At 43.2% G+C, this 21,607-nt stretch overlaps 1 protein-coding gene across 2 annotated transcripts; it reads right to left on the bottom strand.

The window, feature by feature from the left end:
* Positions 1 to 1,830: 1,830 nt before the first annotated feature.
* On the bottom strand, positions 1,831 to 20,602 carry spon2a (spondin 2a, extracellular matrix protein). 2 transcript variants are annotated; one of them, XM_051954247.1, is made up of 6 exons: positions 18,083 to 20,602; positions 13,746 to 13,974; positions 11,568 to 11,788; positions 6,002 to 6,193; positions 5,489 to 5,660; positions 1,831 to 5,090 (listed from the first exon to the last, which is right to left on the bottom strand). In XM_051954247.1, exons 2-6 carry the CDS (start codon positions 13,972 to 13,974, stop codon positions 4,903 to 4,905), a joined length of 1,002 nt encoding a protein of 333 aa, XP_051810207.1. In that variant the 5' UTR covers positions 18,083 to 20,602; the 3' UTR covers positions 1,831 to 4,902. The 2 variants fall into 2 exon arrangements, with proteins under 2 accessions (XP_051810207.1, XP_022045179.1); XM_022189487.2 differs by lacking the exon at positions 18,083 to 20,602 and having other exon boundaries at positions 13,746 to 15,233.
* Between the last annotated feature and the right edge of the window lie 1,005 nt (positions 20,603 to 21,607).

Below are 21,607 nucleotides of genomic sequence, written 5' to 3'. Positions count from 1 at the left end.
AGTTAATCATGTCACTCTGGTCAAATAGTTTTCAATCTTTTATAGAGGTACCATCATTTTTGTCCAGGCCTGTTTCATTAGTTTGTTTTTTTAAATAATTATGTTAATCAACAATTCAAAAGTAATGGCTGTTTTTGATTATTTAATTTTCAATACATTTTTATTTATTGTTACTTTTGTGAGTTTCAAGTGATTTCAGTGAGAATTGTGGGTTTTTCCTTCTTTAACTGAGGGGTACCAACAATTTTGTCCACGTGTGTATTACGTCGAGTAGTATTTTGTATGCAATAAACCATTGATATTATAGGTTGTATTTTGAGTTGAATAAACATTTAAAACCATAACTTGTTCTTTTCAAAGCACTTTTTGGGTGAAATTTTAAAACTATAAGTGTATGGAGAGACAGTAGTGTTACAGGTTTTCCAGTGAAACCCACATTTTTTAAAACAAAAGATGAATTTGAGTTGAGCAAACCAGTAATTAAACGGAGTAAGTATTTTGGATGGAGTAAACCATTAAAATTTTAGTCTGTTTTTAGGGTAGAATAAACTTTTAAATTTGTAAATTGTAAGTTAGAAAGCACTTTTTGGGTTGAATACACTTTAAAACTACAAGTGCTTGAACAGACAGTAGAACTGGAGTGAAACAAATATTTCAAACCCTAAATTGTATTTTTCAGTGTAGCAATCCTTTAAAATTGTATTTGGACAGAAAGTATCATTTTGGATGAAACAAACCTTTAAACCCACAGCTTGTTGGGTAGACAGTACTATTTGAGTGGCACTGAAACCAGAAGTACGAGGACTGAAAGTAGTATTTTGAGCTGAATAAACCCTTGAAATTGTAACTTGTTCATTAAAAAGTGGGCTACTGTTTATGTAGAAGAAATTTATAAATCCATAAGCAGTATTTTGGGTGAATTAGTGTTTGACTAGTTATCATGTCAGAGCTTTTGCAGCTCAGTAGTTAATTAATATGATTTTTAACATCAATAGTTCAGTCCAGAGGGCCACTGGCTCCTTTTGAAACTGACTGGATAGAAGTGCCACAATTTGCTGGAAAAGACCAGTGAGAGGTTTTCAGAGAAATCTCCCTAATATTGAGAGGAACTAAACATACCATCTGGCATTCAATCACTCTCTGTTATTGCACTGCGATTGTGACACTGATCTCAACTGTTTCTCATTATTATTAGATTAATCTGATTAGTGTTAGTTGCTGCAGTAGTGGTGTTGGTGTTGTTATTGATTGTGACCACTAGGAGATGCTACTTTCTCACAAACTCTCCATCAAAGTGCAGCCTTTAGTCAATATTTAATCAGGGATGTTGAGATTACAGCCAAGAGGAGCAGATGTGGAACTCAGACTGGACTGTGGTGAAAAGAGGGCAAAGATGAAGATGCCCGTTTGATTTTCTCGTGAAGACTGTATCCTACAGAGAATTGGAAGATTCTTGGTTGTAATTAAATCCAGAAGATGGCAGTAATGCAACTACACGGATGCCAGCTGCAGTAAAACCTCAAAGAAGAAGAAGAGTAAGTTGTGTTTTTTTTTGTAGGGAACTCCTGCCAGAGCAAATACCACAATTAAAGTAACCCCTGGCCAAACAGCACAGATATGTCAAAGTTTAGGAGAGGCAGTTTAATATGTAGAATTTTTAGCTATAAATATGTAGATTCATGACTTCTATTTTGGCAAATACAAGGCATCATAACCTTTTCATACTGTGATATTTATGGCTGTGTATTTTTGCATTTAGGCTGCGAGTCAAATAAAGAGGTGTGGTAAAAGTCTGCCGTGGCACACATAAATAAGCTGACTTCATACTGGAACAGTGCAAATCAACATTGTTGTTTGGTCAAACAAAAGTTTTAAATGTTTTACATGCTGCCTTTACAGAAACAAAAAGGGGAAAATGCTGTCCAACTGGAGAACCAGGCGGGGGAACAAAGTAACACGTTTTCTATTTGAAAAACACACCTCCATATTTATTCATGAGTTATACAAGATACGATGCATCATACAGTATGTACAAAATCTCAAGACTGAAATATCAAAAGAGATAATACAAATATTTATCTTTATTTATATTAAAAAAACTGCATTTTGCTATAAAATAGGCCGTCGTCTTTGGACTGGCTCTAAGCTTCAAGTCAGCTGTTCGGTGCTTCTTATGAGAGGTGATATTCATAAATCAGGGTGTGAAGTTATTTTGAAAGGGCTTAATCTGCCAAGCATGTATAAGTATCTATGTAAACTCCACGCCTGCAAAGGCATGCAGCATGTGCAAAGACCTGTGTGTGGAGGTTTGTGTGTCCACGCATATAAGAGTGTGAGCATGTGCTGAAGATGCACATTTGTGACTTTGGTGTGCCACCGTCAGCACACAGTTCAAATGCAAATGCTGCAGACAATAAAACAACCAGAAAATAGTCTTGCAGAGGTCTCTGAGGGGATACATTTATATTCTGCATCTAGAACATTTTATAGAAATCACTTTTTACCCCCAAAAGTTATGCATTAAGCCTAAAAAATGAAGTCCTTTGCTTCAGCACTGCACTTTCAATCACAGACACAAACAGCAGCACTTCCTGAAAGAGCCAAAAACAGCAGCACCTTTAGAGCAGCCCTAAAACCATTCATGTAGGCTGCGTTCCAATATCTATATTACCATATTATAGAGTATGGGAGAAAAAGATTTAGTGTGCCCCAATACATAATATGTCAAATGAAGTAGCTAAAAATACCCAGATGTCCTACAACAAGCCAGCATACTCATCTGGCCATTCTGACTCACAATCCTCTGTGCAGTTATGCTACATACAGACCTGAGTTGAAAAAATACTAGAATTTACCTTTTGCACATTTGGATCTTAATGAGGTTTTAAGTAGAGCTACAATATGCAAAAGCAAGAAGAGGGAGTGTGACAAAAAGCACTTTAAAAAAGTAATTTATTGAAAACAACAATTGAACTGAAATAGGCTGTTTATCAGCTGATCAAAAGTTTAAGACCATTGCTCAAAAAAAATTTACAAAAAACTCACTAAACCAGAACAAAAAAATTTCTCATTAGGACTCAGTAATGAGTAGCTCCACCATTCTTGTTAATCACTTCAAAAATTCGTTTGGGCATGCTTGATGCGAGTGTTTCCAGGAAGCTTTAGGGAACATTGCTTCAAGTGGTGAAGATGGCTTCACGAAGGGCATCAACTGTCTGGAACTGATGGCCATTTTTATAAACTTCCCTTGCCATCCATCCCAAATGTTCTCTATGGGATTTAAATCAGTGGAACATGCGGGATGGTCCAAAAGAGTGATGTTATTCTCTCTGAAGAAGTCCTTCGTCAAGCGAGCATTGTGAACTACAGCATTGTCCTGTTGAAAAGCCCAGCTGTTACCACACAGATGAGGACCCTCAGTCATGAGGGATGCTTGCTGCAACATCTGCATGTAACCAGCTGCCGTTTGATGACCCTGCACCACCTGAAGCTCCAGTGTTCCACTGAATGAAAAAGCACCCCAAATCATGATTGACTCCCCTCCACTGTGCCGGGTAGAAAACATCTCAGGTGGGATCTCCTTGTCATGCCAGTAATGTTGGAAGCCATCTGGACCGTCAAGGTTACATTTTTTCCCATCAGAGAATAAAACTTTTTTCCACCTTTCAATGTCCCATGTTCGATGCTCCCTGGCAAAGCCTAAACGGGCAGTTTTGTGGCGTTGAAAGAGACGAGGCCTTTGAATTAGTTTTTTGTTTTAGAAACACTTTTCCCGCAGATGCTGTCTGATGGTTATTGCGCTGCAGTCGGCACCAGTAAGGGCCTTAATTTGGGTCGAGGACCTCAATGTGTCTTGACGGACAGCCAATCGGATCCTCCAGCTCAGCGCAGGTGTAATTTTTTTGGGTCTACCACTTGACTTTCTTGTTCCATAATGCTCAGGATCTTTCAGAAAAATTAGAATGACCATCTTACTGCGTCCAACCTCAGCAGCAATGGCACGCTGTGAGAGGCCTTGCTTCTGCAGCTCGACGATCCGACCACGTTCAAGAAGAGAAAGCTTCTTAGCTTTAGCCATCAGGAGGGCATGACCGTGTGAATGGCTGACATAAAATGAGAATTTTGAGCAGATTTTGGCTTTTATAGCCTGTGGTCTTAAACTTTTGATCAGCTGATAAACAGCCTATTTCAGTTCACTTGTTGTTTTCAATAAATTACTTTTTCAAAGTGCTTTTTGTCACACTCCCCCTTCTTGCTTTTGCATATTGTAGCTCTACTTAAAACCTCATTAAGATCCAAATGTGCAAAAGGTAAATTCTAGCAATTTTTCAACTGGTCTTAAGATTTTGATCAGGTCTGTATGTCTCGGTGTCTCGCCTGAGTACTGCAGACCATGAGAGTTAAAGTTTAAGGTGCATTTTTATGACAAAGTAGTATGTGCCAATTGTATGCATGCTGCATGAAACGGTATTTACTTTGTGAGGGCAGCTGTACGACGTATTTAAATAAAAAGAGAAAATATCTGATTTGAGACGCAGCCGCGGTCATGGTGAAATCAACCGTCTTTTCAGCATTCTGCGCTCAAAAACTAAACAACCGTAGTTGCATGTGAGATTTTGATTAATTTCCCAAAAAGGGGCACTATTTGAGACCTTTAACTAACCCTCCTTTACAGTCAGACTTTACTGCCATTATAATACACCCAGAGGGGTATTCCTTCTAAAGCTAACGACCATCACCCCTAAATGCAGCACATCTTAAACTTCCACAATTTGGCTGCGACAAAGACAAAAACAAATCCTCAGCAAAGAGATGCTCAGCAACATTTCTCAGTCCAGCAGTAATAACATGAAAGTCCCAGTGTCGAATACTGGCAGTATTTGTGTTTGTGCACTCTGAGGGTTACTGGAGTTTCATACAGCTGTGTGGTACACACTCAGCCTGCTCCTCCAGCTCAGGGCAGGGGGTCCCAGCATTGGCCGGCCGCAAGAGGATGTAACGTGTGCGGTGGCGAACGCCGCCTCTGGAGCAGGGACCCAGACATAAACCCCAAGACGACCAGAGAGACACCTCACAGTCCAGTGGTGTCGCTGGGAGAGTTGGGAGAGAGATGGGGAAAACATAAGAGTCAGAAGGTACCAAAATTCACTGTAGAAAGAAGCTTTATTTGTATTCTGTCTTGTAGCATTTGAAAGTGTCCTCCAGAAAGGGCCTCAACATTAACACTATAACCTTTGATTTATGGTAAATGACAGTAGAACTCTTAAACACATCACTCCCCATTCGTGAAAGCAATTCCTTACCACGTGAGTTTGATACGTCAAAGCAAATGAAATGTGTGGAAATCTTCATTAGAATTAAACTTCAGTAGAATAAAAATCATACCATGTTATCTTTTTGTCTTTAGCTTGCTCAATCTTTTTGCCCTTTAGAGGTAAAATGTCCACATACCACTGAACCACTGATGAAGGGAGTCCTGTGGTCTTACCTGAGAAGCGCTGGGGACTGATGGAGTTTGGCAGAATATGATTGGACATTTGGGTTTGACGCTCAGGTGAACTGCTCTGTCGAGTGATCTTTATGCTGGCGATCGGTGGGAGCTCCTTTAAGCGTGGGTAGTAGAAGGAGTTGGCCGGGTGGTTCGGCATCTGAGACGTGATCTGAACAAGTCGGCAAAGAACAGCCAGGCATAATTCATCAGGACAGCCAGCAGATTCTCAACAGAACTTCAAATACACAATAGCCCACTTTAAAACACATGCTGGGAAAGGATAGATGGTCTATTATGTAAGGGGGGCCCTTTTTACTCAAATCACTTCAGGTCAGGCATGAGGGCTGCCAAGTAATCATTTCAGTGGAGACAGTGAAGAATGACGTCCCATTCCCATGTTGGTAACTTATTCTAAGAATAAGACGAGGCCCATCCTCCTTGTTTTGTCTCACCACAGAATTAATGCAGCAAACGAAGGTGTCACTGTGTGAACATTGCAAGAGCTCCTACCTTCGTGATGTTTTCCTGGGGGCTGGTGGGGAAATTTGGAGAGGAGAAAGTGAATCCACTGTCTGTCCCTGCATCGTAAGGCTGGAGGTCAATGGTCACTTCTTGTTTCCACTGGTTGCCCTCGCAAAGATTTATGCTGTCGACACCAACAAACCAGTCGGGGCTGGGGATCATCTTCACCATCAGGGACAACTGTCAGTCCAACAGAGACAATACAATTGCTTTAGACCTTAATGTCCAAAGGGAAATTTAAACAAGGCCAGTTAGTGCTTTAAAATAAGAAGATGAATGTCTACGTAATCGTGCTAGCGGCACGTCTCTAGAAATGCCAGTGTCAGTCTGTCTGTCACTCAGTCCACTTTAGTCCAGAGTTTCTGTTGTTTTCCGTTCAGGCTTCCATGATCCTAAGACTCTTGACTTTTCCTTTAGTGTCACCATGTGGTTGACATTTGCAGCTTTCAGCAACATATTTCAGCAACCTTTGGATGAATTGCCTTGACATTTGCTTCCCACACTGATATGCCTCTCAGGATGAACAGCTTTGGTCCTGCTTTCACTATGCTGCCACAAAATTATTTTGTTCAGTACCGGTTTATGTCTAGATACCTGCAAAACTAAAATGATTCTCATCAGGCTCAGCAGTAATTTGTGTTTGGTTGTCATTTCTGCTGAACTAAGATGGTGAACACTGTTGACATGACACCTGTGACTGCAGTAAACCTAGAAAATGCAGTGATCAAGCTAATAGTCAAAAGAAGACAAAAGTTGCACTAAATCCCCTGTGACTACTTCTCTGGTTCCAATTAAAAGTCTAACTACGGCACCCTGGATGCAGAAAGAAAAAACTAAAGTTAATTACACTACCATACTGTCATGTGCTGCACTTGTTTGTCGAAATACAGTCCAGATTGTAAGTATAAGTTCAATCACAAATTTTCTGTGCTTCAGGTTGGACACTACAATAAAGGACAACAGAGATATCACAGGCAGATGGTTTCCTAAAATGGTCAAGCGCATTCAATAAAAACAGAAAACTTGAACCTAGCAAAAGACCTGGTAGAAAGAAGAGCGCAATCATGTGAAAGACTGGAAAATGTATGAATGGTGAAGAAAACCTCTTATGACAGCAAGTGAAAAATGCTCCCTAGGAAGTTACTAGTCAATGATCAAGAGAGGATTTACAACAAGATCCACCAAAAACATAGCCTAGCCGTGCTAGACAACCCACGGCAACAAATTTAATTCTCCGCCATGGATTCTCCTAAAACTGGCCGGACGAATCACCATGAAGTGTAGAGTCAGAAGGGGGGCGTAACTAAGTGACGACAGGGGCGCGACGATTCTGACAGAAACAACCGGCGCACAATAAACAGTTATCTTTCAACTCGGCTTTGGCCACAGCCCTTAAAGATTTGAAGCTAAAATTCAACTTGAAAGATAAACAAAGGACGGCACTTAAGTGTTTCATTGAGAAGAAAGACGTATTTGGACTTATGCTGACGGGATATGGCAAATCCTTAATATACCAGTTGGCTCCGCTGGTTGGGAAGCTAATGGGAGTTAGCCACAATCCGGTGCTCTAGGAACTACGTCAGCCTATTCGTTGCGCTGATTGGTTGTATACCTACCCAATTGCTGCAGAGTGATTTGAAAGACAACCTTTTAGCCCGCCTCCCTCCCTGTCGAGCGACCCTCGACCCTTGTGCCTTCAGAACATGGGTCTAGCACGGCTAGGCTACCAAAAACAGCAAAGAAAGACTGCAATTCACTGAAATGTAAGGAACAGTGTAATCCTGGAGCATTCTTGTATGAACTGAAGAAACAAAAGTCAACTTTAATCAAAAAGAGGGTGTGGAGTTCATGGCCCAAAGCATGTCACCTTATCTTAGTGATGGTTCTGCTATAACATATGTGACCGTCAATCAAGCTGGAACATTAATTGATGATTTCACTGTTGACAGGATGAACGCAAAAGTGTACAGGTGCATTCTGGGGGATCACATTCAGGCAAACAAATCTAAACTCATCGGACAAAATGTCATCATTCAGCAGTGCAGGGATCCTAAACGCTAAGAAAGCAAGGAGATTTTCAGGGTGATGAGGTGTAATATCCTGAATAATGTCCCACCAGAGCATCACCAGGGAAGATACAAAGTCTCTGGTAATGTTTAAAAGCTTCAGGTGGTCATTGGCTGCAGATTTCTTGAAAATATTGAACATTTTGTCCTTATAGCTTCAGTAAAAAGTACCTGAATTTTTTCTTTCTTGAAGGCGCTTCGCCTCAGAAACATCTTCAAGAACCAAACAGAAAAGTCCAGTTACTTTTTACTGAAGCGTATAAGATTACCATGACATGGACGACAGGCAAAATAAATGTCACAATTTTGTCTGGCTTCACATGTAGCTGTGAAATTGCTCCTAAATATTGGACACTATGGGTTAAAATATCTCCAATACAGTTCTTTCTGTATTCATGTAAACCAATTCAAATGAATGCTGAGACTTTAATGTAGCATCCATTATTTTATCTAAACTGAATGCGCTGAAACACGGACCCTGAAGAAAAGAAGAATGCATTACTACCCGCATACTTGTGGTGTAGACTGCATGTTGTGTGTAGAATAAATTAAGTCATCCTAGTACAATAGCCAGGACAGTAAATGCATCGAGCATGACATCATGCACGAAAACACAGTCGATGTCAGGATTCATAATGTCGTAACTTATACATGCAGCAACTGGGCCCTGTGTGTGTGCTCATGCATGCACCCACTCAGTTTTCCTGTGCAGGGTTAGACTGTGTCTCCTGTGTGATGGATGTTTCCTGAGAGCTGGTGACCTCATTCAGGAAGTGGCCTGGGGGTCAGCACACACTGAGGTGGCAGATGACCAGAAAACAGCACATTTGAAAACGCCTCCTCGTTTGACTGATATCTGAGGACCTGTGCTGAGCTGCCAAGTCTCCGGGTGGGATGGGTGGGCTTGGACAGCATTGGATGGACAGGAAAGGGCAGCCTGGAGTTGGATAGAGCGATCGATGCAGGAGTGCAGGTAGCATAACACACAGGATCTGTTTCTTAACCGGTGACGCACAGCACCAAACCAAATCAGAAAAAGCTCTGTGGCTTCTCAGAATCCTGCACTGATCCCCTCCTTCCGTCCTTCCTTTTCTGCTAACATCACTCCCTCCTCTTGTCCTTTTTTAGCCTCTTCTGAAACAGAGGTTTTTCCAAGAAGCCATCCTGCTATATCCATTGCTCCACTCAGCAAGGGTGCCTTCTCAGGGGTCTTTGTCGCCACTGGCTTCATCAGTCCACGGTGGTTTGCAAAGCAGAGCAGAGCAGAGCAGAGCAGGAAGCATCGCTGGAGCACAGACAGTTACTCAAAGCTCCCATGATCCCTCTCACGTTTTCTCAATCACAGCAAATCTTCCGCAGAGCCTCGGAGAGAACTTGTCATACTAGAAAGCATGCAGGCCTGTGGCAGAGTCACATCAGTGCTCAGCTGCTGTTGTGTCCTTTTCTGGTCTGAACCTCTGCGTGGTACTTATTTGGTGTTACCTGTCTGCTTTGAATTTCACATTTGACAGCAACAATAGCAGACGGCTCATGAATATGGAGATAGGAATCATATGTGTTTGGGATTTCTGGGGCATTACGTATGAGTGTTTTGGCTGCGTAGAAAAGGAAAGGGATGGCAAACATAAATGAGCGTGCAAAAGAGAAAAACAGAATAGCAGACTAATCTGTCAACAGATTCACATCACGAGTCACGTTCAACACAAACACACAATAGTCATGCCTCTCTTTTTGTTTGCTGCTCTGCCCACTGATCTAAAAACAGACGGACCCATTTAAAAGCGGCCACAGACGACATGTACCTACTGTAGATGACAAGCTGCTAAGCTGCTGTCTCTGACTTGTGCTTACCAAAGATGCCCTCAGGCAGGGTTGTTTATGATTTTTAAGGGCCCTCGGGTTCAAGCGGTGGAACAACCAATAAACAAATGTAGGTCACCAGACTTTCAGGCAGACACACACCTATTTCTCAAAGCTCCAGTAAATCTCCGCCTTTCCTTTTCACCTTTTTCCTTCTCATTCATCAGCTACATATGCTTGACACACAAAGGGGATTCTATATTTTCCAACTCTGTGTGACACATTTTTCCACTGTGCCATACCTCAAATCCTTTGCCTTTGTTTAAGCCCTGGCCCCATATTTAGCCCAAGCCTCAAAAAAGAGTCCAACCGTGACCTTTGCTCCCGGACTCACTCGCCATTCAGCAGCAGAGGTGTCCTGTGGTCCAGCGATGAACGAAGGCACAACCTTAAATATGGGCCAGTATAGAATTTCAGCAGTTTAGGTTGGACAGCTTTAGTGTAAACATTTCTTCCTCGTGTTTCAATGTTTCCTGGGTTAGCTGCAGTTGAAGAAACTCATTTTGTCTCAAGATTTGGCTAACATAGAAGGCTGAAGCCTCGTATTAGCTTTCCACATTACAAGGCCCGACGATTTTGCAGCCAGAGTTCATTTTAGGACTCATAAGGTGAGTCGGAGTGATAAAATCTGATCTTAACTCTGTGAGAAGGTCTTGATATTTCAAGCATACACATTACCTGCGAAGAAATCATTTGAAATTTTAGGAAAATATACTGATTTACCCAACTGCTGAGAGTGAAATATAAAAAATCAATGCCATTTTTATATGTTTGCAAAATATAGAATTGAATGGAAATATTTTTTGATCCCCAAGAGGAAAGTCTGTTGTTACAGTAGCAAGCAGAAAGAATAAAGCGACCACCACCATAATACATATAAATAAGAAAACACATTAAACTTCAAAATGCACCATGAAGTGTAAAATGCACAAACACACTACAGCAAAAAATATTTAAATGCCCTGTAAATAGCAGTGCAGCATGTGCAGTTAATGGATTTGCATATGTTGCATCTACAGCTGGTAAAATGTGCAACCAGTGTGCTACAGTTCAGTCGTTATGTTGGTTTCTGCACATAATTAACATGTAGCATCAGCTTGTTTAAAGGTGCTAGGAGGCTGACTTTTTCCCCATCAGACAGAGACAGGCTAGCTGTTTCCCCCTGTTTTCAGTCTTTATGCTAAGCCAAGTGGCTGCAGTCATTTTATCAGTCAAACATGAGTGTTTTATCAGCATTCTTATCAAACTGTCCGCGGTAAGAAAACAAATAAAAGTGTTTGCCAAAATGTGGAGCAACTCCCTTTGCCACACGTCATCCAGGGCCCCTCTCTCCTGAGCTCATAGAGTTCAGTGGGACGGGCGGCAGACAGAGTGCAGACCGCGCAGGATGGATGTGGGCGTTTGTGGCTGCAGGGCTGAGGCACTTAGGCTAAACATAGTCTGATTGGATAGTGGAAAGAAATGGTGAAGTATTTGGTCGGAGCGGACGGACGACGTTATGGGGAGGCAAAGGTCACCAGATGACTGAGTAGATGTAGTCAAACAGATGGCTTCTGTGACTTACTGCGTCTGAGCATGTATGTGCTCTTTTTAAAAACTGCTTTTCATAAAAGTTTATTTGTGCCTACCAGTGAGCTCCGTGGCTGCATGAGCATCTCCGTGGAGCTGTGCCCGATGCCGTTGGGGATGCCAGCCGTTCGGTACATGGCTCCGACCACGCGTTTCCTCCTGGCCTCCTTGGCTGCCTTCATGAGCTCCACCGTCACCCCGAGTTCAGCAAAGCTCTGCACCCCTGCACTGGCTGGAGCGTCCTCCTCCCATAGTTGAAAATGACGATTATGGCTGACCGCTAAAGAGAGCAAAGAAATTCAAGAAAGAGGAGACGACAGGAGTAAGATGCTTATTCAGTGGAATGCATATCAATGTCAATGAAGCACCACAGAGCCTCAGCCAGACGGTGAGATCATTTCCACCATGGAGCCTGTATGTATTTCTACGGCTGCCTCCTACTTCCTGCACTTAAACAGATAATTCTGAAGGGATTGCCCATATGCATGTCTTTGGAGTTATTGCAAGGTTATAGTTACGTCTTTTCTCCATTTATCACTGATGAAACCACAACACAGGCTGGAGCTGCCAGGAGGTAGGTCAGCCAGATGGTGGGCAAAAAATATAATCAAGATTATTTTGAAAACCCTTCCTGATGCCTTTTTCTTCCATGTTGAGCCAACTGAGCCATTTGCCTCACATTCTTATATTTAGTTCTGGTTATCTATGAAATCTGTGAAGAATCAACACACTGATTTAGGTTAAACGGTTTGTACCACAGGTTCTGAAGCTCCATGCTGAAACCCACAGAGCCGCTGGCCTGGGCCAGTGGTTTTAGGGGCAGAGTAAGGTTAGCCAGAAACACGCTGACAAATGCTCTGATGGTTCTGCCTTACCTCACTTTTCAGAGCTGCATACAGACACACACACACAAGCATGCAGTTGAACGTAAATACTCTTGACATGTATTAACACACACAGAACCACACGCACAACCTGCCCAGCACACTTCACACACTATCTTGTTTCTCCCCAAACTGCTATTACTTATACACTTAATTGCATTTCCATCCTAACAAATTTCCCACAAGCGTCAAGACCTTGAAACCTGATAACGCATCACGTTTAAGCCCCACCAACACTTTAAAGCCCACTTCCCACTCTTCCTAAATTGCTTGTGTATTTTTTGGCCTTGACAAACTCCAGCCCTGCTTCCCTCTGGCACTGTCCTTGGTCCTTTGCCCCCACATCTTCAAACTAAAGCAACACAAAACCGCACTAGGCCCCTAAACCCCTCGGCAGGTAATGCTTTCTTTAATTCTGTGACAACCTCCATCTCTAACACTCAGTTCGTCCACCACAGCACATTGTGAGGCTTTTGTGTTTTTCCTTCTCTTGGGACAAAACCCATTCCATTCGCCCCACGTCCACCGGTGCCCATTACCCTGAGACATTAAAAGTCATTATGGGTGTGTCAGAATCTCCGGTGCCTGTCTCTATATGGAGTAAGTAGGGCATCATCCCCTGGCAGGGCAGCAGTGGGAGAGCTGGAAACCAGACAAGCCCACAGCCGCCTTAGAGCCCTCCAAGAGACACACATACATGTACACACATGTGCAAACATCTGCCATCCATCCCATTCCCTTGTACTTGAAAAAAAAAAGGAGAATGGAGGGGTCTGAATCACTTTGTCTTCTCCTCCTCCTGGCTCTGAGGTGAGTGGTCTGACCCCACCACACCCCAGATATCATCACCCACCTTCGTCAGCCCCGAAAACCACCGCTGCAGCCTCTGCCGCCAACACTGTGGTAAACCAGCGGAAATGTGGGGAGCAGTGTAGGATTGAGTTGAAGAAATAGAGAAATATTAAAGATGTAGCCGGACAGAAGTTAAAGAAACAAAGACAAGCAGCATCTGGTAGCATTTAGACCGCCTTACTTATTGCTCTCTGCCTCTCACTGCTTTGCTCATTAACATCTCTCTGTGTGCATACTGACAACGAGGCTCTAGGACAAAGGTGAAGCAGAGGTTGACATCCCTTTATTTCACCGTGATCACCATTCCTGTCTTTTGATGGGCTCCCTGTGAACACAAAATCTTTCTATCTGTCAACTGCAGGTCAAGTACATTCCGAGTCCTTGCTGCTGTAGTAAGAATGAAATAACAGTCACATTCAGCAATGTGACAGGTAAAATATTCCATGACAAATGGCTGATTTTCCAATAATCCATGTCTTTGTTCCAAGCAGCCTCTCTCACCTATGAGTTTGGACCACTGTGCAGGGGGCCGGAACAGTGGATACTGCTTGGGGAAGGCCTGTGGGCTCCAGTGACCTGTAAAGACCAGGATGTAGGAAGCAGGACTCTTGGCTGTGCATTCTGTCCCATTCAGAGGCCGCAAAGGTCCAGCAAAAGTGAGGCAAAGCTTCACAAGTACGATGAGGAGCTGCTGCAGCCAACCACAGGCCAGGTGCTCTGATGACATCATCTGAAAGACACAGAGAATGAAAAATGGCTGTGCAAGTATTCCTGGTAGAGATGTATCAGGTTTGCACATGGTTTGGATCAGTTCACAAACACAGATCATGTTCACCGTAAAAAAACAGACTTTCCCTGAACGCTACAAAATCTGTGGTGCAGTTAAAATCAAAAGCTGCTGAAGAAAGAAGTTTCTGTGGCATGTAATATTTGTGCATCATCAAGCAAATGAAAGGCACAAGCATTTAGGAACCAAACCCAGACAGTCCTGGAAAAATCAGCACAAGGTGGGAAATTCCACATTTCCTTCCCTCATATCACAACACAACCCTTTTATCTAAGAACAAAGATTACTGAACTCACTGACCCTTAAGCCTTCGCTTAGAGAAATCCTCCTATTCTTTCTGTCGGGGCTGTTCCCAGGGCGTGTTGATCCAGAACCAGTCTCTGGCTGCCGGCCAAAACGGTTAACATTCACTGCGTTCACCGTACTGTCTGCTACACAAGCCACCCTAAAATAAAACAACGCCAATGACATTTCTGGGGATTCTGTCTGCTCTGCTGCTCTACTGATCTCACTGACTGACCATCCACTGACCACCAGCTGCTGAGTCAGACTCACACTCTATTAGGAGGCAGACATAGGAAAAGGGCACGTGCATGATAACTGCTCACAACACATTTCAGCTTCACATGTAACAGAAAGAAGCCAGGTGTTTTTCTATTTACTGTATATTTGCACCTAGATGTGTTTTTAAATGTATTTTAATTTCTGATGATGAGTGTGAATTAGAGTCATGCCACTTGTGTTGTTTCTGCACCAGCCCGCTTTCCACTCATTACCTCTAAACACACATTCTTCCATGTCATCCTCCTCTCCTCTTCATCTACTTTCTCATGCCATCCCTGCTTCCAACCCTTCTTTGTCTAATTCTGAACAGCCAGATGAAACTATGGTGCAGTACTGTGTGTGATAATGTGCATTCACTCTCTATATGAATTCACTCCAGACTCCGGGCTGAACTGTTACTTGAAATATAAATGCAATATACCAGAGCGCAACATCCAGATCGCAGATAAAGATAAACTCTATTGATCCCTCTCTGGGGAAATTCAACAGAGTTGAACTGCAGTTTTTTGGTAAAATGTGTTACAGATATGCTCTGACCTACAAATCACAATCTCCAGACACAAAGGAGCATGCCTCTTTGATACAGATTGCAGCGAAAATCACATCAGTTTTTTTCCAGTGGAAAATGAATGGAAAATTCCCATTACATTCCCACTAAAAATGTGACTCACATCACATCTGTCAGAAATAACTGCAGAATGAATCCTCTTGTAATCATAATTACTGCATATTGCTTTGCTCTCAAGGATGCATTCAAAATGTTGGACATTACCAAAAAAAAAAAGCCAGCGAGTGATGTCATTTTATTTGTTTCCTGATTTATTGGCTGATGTTTTAACTGTGGGATGACGGCTGAGTTTTTCTGTTTGCCTGTTACAGAAAGGGATGGCGGCGTTTCCATGGGTTACTGCACTACAACTAAAACTCCAAGCAGCTGCAGAATGCAGACAGTTAAATTTGGGCAAGTCAGCCACACACACACACGCAAGCACACAGCCACACAGACACACACACACTCATACGCCATCAACGCACACAACACTCATGTCCTGCTGCACATTGTCCCTGAAGTCTATTTCCAGAGGTCAGATAGTATTACTCTGCCAATATAGCTGCAAAACTCCAACTCTGACACTTTTCTGACCGCAGCCTTATATGTCGCTGAGTGTTTTATCAATTCCTGTCTCCATTAAATGTATATTAACCACTGCACAGCTTAACAGCCAGCCATAAAAATGCCCAGACTACGGAGACACACAGAGCCCAGCTTTGATCTTGCTGCTCAGTCATCTGATCACCTCGCTGGCTGCTCTGTTGCTGCTCTGCAGGAGGCAGATGAAGCTCCAGGTTGAGATGCTTAAGTCTGTTCCAAAAAGTAACTCCAACTTTTCCCGAACAAAACAAAAATATCATTGCAATCGGGCACTGTGTGCTGGTGTTGATGGAAACTCACCCGGACTTTTCACATCTGTATGTGAACTTAACTGCTACTGTCCTGTCTGCTCTCTCCACTATGTTTAGTCCAGAAAAAGAGGTCAGCCCTACGACAGGCTGTTGCAAAGATTTACCTGCTTTCTGTCTTTCACATGCATGTACTGTGTACACACACATTCCAAAGAAGGAAATAAAAAATAAATAAAAATAAAAATCTGGATACAGCAAGCAATTTTCCAGAACATCCATCCATCCATTCTCTGCTAGGGTCGCGGGGTGTGCTGGAGCCTATCCCAGCTGACTCGGGCGAAGGCAGGGGACACCCTGGACAGGTCGCCAGCCTGCCGCAGAATTTGCCAGAACATGATCTATCAATCTAAAAACTTGGAGGCCGACTGTCTTATGATTTCTGCTGCTATTCTAACCTTTAATCAGATGACTCTATTCTATGCTGAGTGGACTCTTTGCCTTACCCTCTGAACTTGTCACATGGACACTATAACATGCCAACACGCAATAGAGACATTTCATGAATTCCCACAGTGACACACTGAACTTTATCAGTCAGCATACAGACCCAAAACCAGCTGACGTCTGCGGCTGCTGGAAACACGTACAGTAACAATAAAGGCCCATATGGTCTTCTTTTCATGCACACGCTTATTTTCTGTCGACACTCTTGCACATACATGCACTTAGACCCCAGAACTGCTCTCGTCAGTCGACATAAACACACACACAGCAGTTTTTCAGTCGGGCACAAGACACAGTAAAACAAGGGGATGTGGCACAGAGCCAAACGTTACGGTTGCCGCCTCATGGGCACCGACACGGTGCAATTAGAGCAGCTTCATGCAGAGATAATGCACACGTTCACCTCAGCTCATATACACAGGCGTTCAGGTATTTACACACAAGCACGGATTCATGCGCACAGCCGGAGGTATGTTCATTTTTAACAAGGAGATGTCAGGGAGGTGATTCGCAGTTTTCCCTGAGATTTTTCTCAAGAGCCTTTTTACTGGGCAATAGCTGGAAAAAAGAGGTGCATCAGTCTGTCTTGAATTACCCTTTTTAATGCACTTTTCTTTCATTCATGCATATACACAGAAATACAGACACTCGCTCAGGTCTGCATCACAACAGGAGATCAGAGACTTGACTGTTTCTCATGCAGTCGGTGGGGGAATCATGACAGCACAGGCAGTTCAGCTTTGGTTTTTCGGAAGTACTTCACTCAAGCCGAGTTTTCAACAGAAGGACCCTTGAGGATGCACAGAGCATGCACGTACCTCTATATTATGTCTAAATTGTCGTTGATGGAGAACATATCTACCAATTCAAACATGCAAACAGTTGCAGAGCTTGCTGAAATTTGGTTGCAATATATTTGTCGTCCTCGGAGAAATGATGAGGAAAAAAAGACATCTGTGCACATTAATCTTGCATGAGAAGAAACACAATATAAATTCAGCTGTGGAAAATACATTTATCTCTTGGAGAGACTTGTACTTTACTTAAATGTTTTCCATTCAATGCTACCTTAGTTTATACCTCCAATCTTCTAGATGCCAGAGGAATATATGTTGCTTTTTACCAGTCCTGCTACTAGAGACACATTTGCGGCACTGAGTATACAGAAGAATATTTTACTGTACTGTTTAGTCTAAATTTGCATTACCCTGACTTTTTTCAATATATATCTGTGAAGTCAGAATAATGAAATAACATTACACACGCAAACCTCAAAAGCTGCTAATCTACTTTTGCCCAACCTTCATTTGACAGATTGTGTTTATTTTGAAGCAACACTTAATACACTTTCAGCAATGTGTATTTATTCAAGCAACAATTTACTTCCAACTAGCTATTTTTAGATTGTGAACTAGTGAAGAATCTGAAAACTACTCCCACCACTGCGTGCGTCTGTGCAAAAATGCAGCATTTTCTCAAACTAAAGAAACAAGCTGACTGGATTTAAAAAAAAAAAAAAAAAAACTCCACCAGACTTTGTGTGCAGAGAATGAATGAAGCCTCGGTGTGTGTTCCCTACCTGTGTTGGATCAGTCGGTCAGTGACAGAGAGAAGCTGCAGCAGAGAGGAGACAGCTCGAATCACTCTTCTCTCTTTTCTCTCTGCTGTAGCCGGTTGTCTGCTGCAGCCTTATCAGCCTTTATCCCTCTATCGCCTGTCTTTATCTCTTTCCAAATTTTCTCTCCTCCCCTCTTCTCTCTCTCTCTCTCATTGTATCTCCTCATATTACCCTCCTCACTCTCTCTCTCGTTCTCTTGCTTTCTCCTCCCCCTCCTCCTCTTTTCTCCCCCTACCTCTCCATGTATGGAAAGGCAGTTACTCCTCATTCCTCTCCTCCACTGTCCCCCTCTATCTTTCTCTCCCTAGTCTTTCAGTGGCTGTGTAAACTCAGCAGCCTCATTGCTGACAAGGTAATCAACACCACATTGGCCTGTCTTAACATACACCGCTCAGCATTGTGTATTTTCTTGTCCCTGTTCTTCAGCGCACGCCGGCAGACTGCAGGGGTGTAGAGTTGCTGAATAATGGCAGTAAAATGGAGAGAAATATAGGGCTCCAACCCTGGAAAACAAATCAGTGCAGTCTGGACAGAAGGGCTTTAATTTCTGCAATTAATTCACTGATTGGACGTTGTGGACAATCAAAGGGTTTGAATTTGTTGCCGTCTTTCCAATAGTTCTCCTGAGCTGTGGCAGATCCAGCTGTGATCTCAGCCGAGGAACCCCATTTCCTCGGGTCAGTGTGTGAGAGCGAGCCGAGTGGTCACCGGTTCCCACAGCTGGTACACACATGGACAACCATGTTACCAGCCGCCACTCACTTATCAATGTGTCAGAGCTCAGACTAAATAAGAGGAGGGAGAGCGTGTGTAAAAACCTCAAGGAACTTATCTGATTCATATCCGCGGCTGTAATGCAACAAAGCCTATATTCAATCAATCCTCCTACTTCACACACACATACATCTCGGTCAAGGCCGTGTGGATTAAGGCGCAGTTAGATGTGCATTATCAGCTTGATCTGGCAAGCATCAACCAGACCAAGAAGACAGCTCTGCAACTGGAGAACGTCAGTCCTTTGAAACAGAGTCGGCCACGTCAATATATGGCTCGCCTGTAAACCTTCCAGGAATGAGATGCGATGAAGAGGAGCAGACGGAGGAAGAAGGAAAGATGTGGATCAGGTAACAGTTTTGGACTTTGTGTTTTGCAGTCATAAACAATCGAGTAAACAATTACACCCCCTCTCCATCTGTTTCTTGCTTTATTCCTTCGGTCCTGTCATCTCTTTTCCCACACTATCTATCTATCTATCTCTCTATATCTCTCTCTTTATTGCTGTTGAAAGTAAGTTATGGGAAAACCCGACTCCCCTGCTGCTACCCTCTGATTAATGACAGTGAGCTCAGCATCCAGACTGACTCACGTTGAAACGTCACTGACACTCCGTCAACAACACAGGTGTGCACATGTGCGAGTGCGCGCTGCACACACAAAGTCCCCTAAAACGTGACTCACATGAGCAGGTATGCCAGTGGACGTTAAGACCCACACATGTGCCTGCGAGAACTGACGATTGCTTTGATTACTATAACACACACCCGCACACCAGTAGGTCAGAGTGGAGCCACAGCGCGCACACACAGAGGTTAGCAATCAGGACACCAGATACAGCAGCCCGACTGACGCAAACTTCCAAGATAGCTGAAAGTTTTCTTCCTGTCAATCACGCGCTCACGTCAATGTTACACGAGCCAAGCGAAGTGAAGCAATAAGAGGAAAACCATGAGCTAATCACAGAGCTTTATGCCGGGGCCAAACTAGCTCCGGTGTCTCAGCCTCACCACCACAAACACTCGAGGCCCCGACAGCAGACAGACAGGAGGAAAGAACAGCATTAGGAACAGATGGATAATACCGACTAACATCTCTCAGCACCTCCAGACATCTTTACTTTGCGTGTAACACTCAGCTTAGAGCTATTCCTAATTAGTCTCACTTCTGTAGAACATAATGGTCTGGCTGCATCTCACTATCATCCTCCTCTAAGAGGAAAAACACTATTTGCATTTCTTTACACCCATCACAGTCATGTGGACAGAGCGAAGGGAACGATGCAGCAGAACAATGACGGGTCGAATTGTTGTGGTGGAACATTTGCATGCAAAGAGATGATTAAAATGGATAATCCACCGCAAAAATCATGCAGAGCTGAATGAATGCATGAAATCCTCTGCAAAACTTTTGTTTCAGTGTAATTTTCATTTGTGTAGCTTGCTGCCCAGTGGTTGCTGCGGTTCTTTCCCATAGCAAAGAAAACGGCTACTCAAACAATGGAAGCAGGGGAGACTTATGAATCTGACTAATTCCTAATGGATGTACATCTTTATAGAAAACCATCCATTTTCTTGTCTTTACCCAGGGTCTGATCAGGGTGGAAGCGGGGTAAGCACATCATTCCACATGTTCATCTCCCCACCAACATTTTGCAGTTGATCCAGACAATCCTGAGGTATTTCCAGGCCAGATGAGACATGTATTCCCTCCAGCGAGTTCTGGGACTAACTCAGGATCTCTCCTCATGCGGATGTGCCTGGCGTCCTCATCATATGTCCGAACCACCTCAGCTGACGTCTTCCGACACGTAGAAGCAACGACTCTACTCTGAGCTCCTTCCGAATGTCTGATCTTTCAGCTATCGTCACTAAGGTTCAACCCAGCCACCCTCAGTTTTAGCCGTTTGTATCCCTGTTAGTTCGGTTGCTACGCAGAGTTCATGACAACAAGTGAGGGTGAAATGAGGGCCGACTCTTAAACTGATAGCTCACCTGGTTCAATCCCACACCTGCATTACTGGTGATGCTACCCCAGTCTGTCTGTCAATCTCCAACTCTATTTTGCCGTCACTCGTGAACCAGATCCCAAAATATATAAACTTCTCTTTGGTCGTGGCTGCAACTTACCCCCAACCCAGTGAGAGAAATTCAATGGCTCCCAGCAGAGAACTACGGCCTCAGACTTTGAGGTGTTGACTCTCATTACGGTTGCTTCACACTCTGCTGCAAACCTCCCCAGTGTGAGCTGAAGGTCACGGCCCGATGAAGCCAACAAAACAACGTCATTTCCAAAAAGCAGACATGTGACTCTGAGGTTCCCTCACTGGACACTCTCCTCACCCCAGCTGTGCCTTGAGATCCTGTTCATGAATATCACAGAGAGCTTCAGAGACAAGAGGCAACGCTGGTAGAATCCAACCCCCCTGGCAACATATTTGACTTTGTGTCTTTATTACAAAGGAATCACAAATAGATAGCTCTATGTTTGTTTAAGGCTGAATTATTTCCTCGGGTAGCTGGGCAGTGTAGATTTTAACAAACATGAGTCAAACAGCATTAAACAATGCATTTTGGTTGGGACTATAAACTATTAAAGGTACAAGGACAGCAAGTTATACAGGATTGACTTGAAAACACTACAGTGCCCATGGTAACTGTGATAAATTAACATGTGATCCAATGAATACTTTTTGGTTAACACTGGAAGTCC

This window comes from Acanthochromis polyacanthus, chromosome 10 (assembly GCF_021347895.1).
Source record: "Acanthochromis polyacanthus isolate Apoly-LR-REF ecotype Palm Island chromosome 10, KAUST_Apoly_ChrSc, whole genome shotgun sequence".
NCBI classification, from domain to species: domain Eukaryota; kingdom Metazoa; phylum Chordata; class Actinopteri; family Pomacentridae; genus Acanthochromis; species Acanthochromis polyacanthus.
Note: the sequence above shows the minus strand (reverse complement) of the source record. Positions and strands in the feature narration are given on the sequence as shown.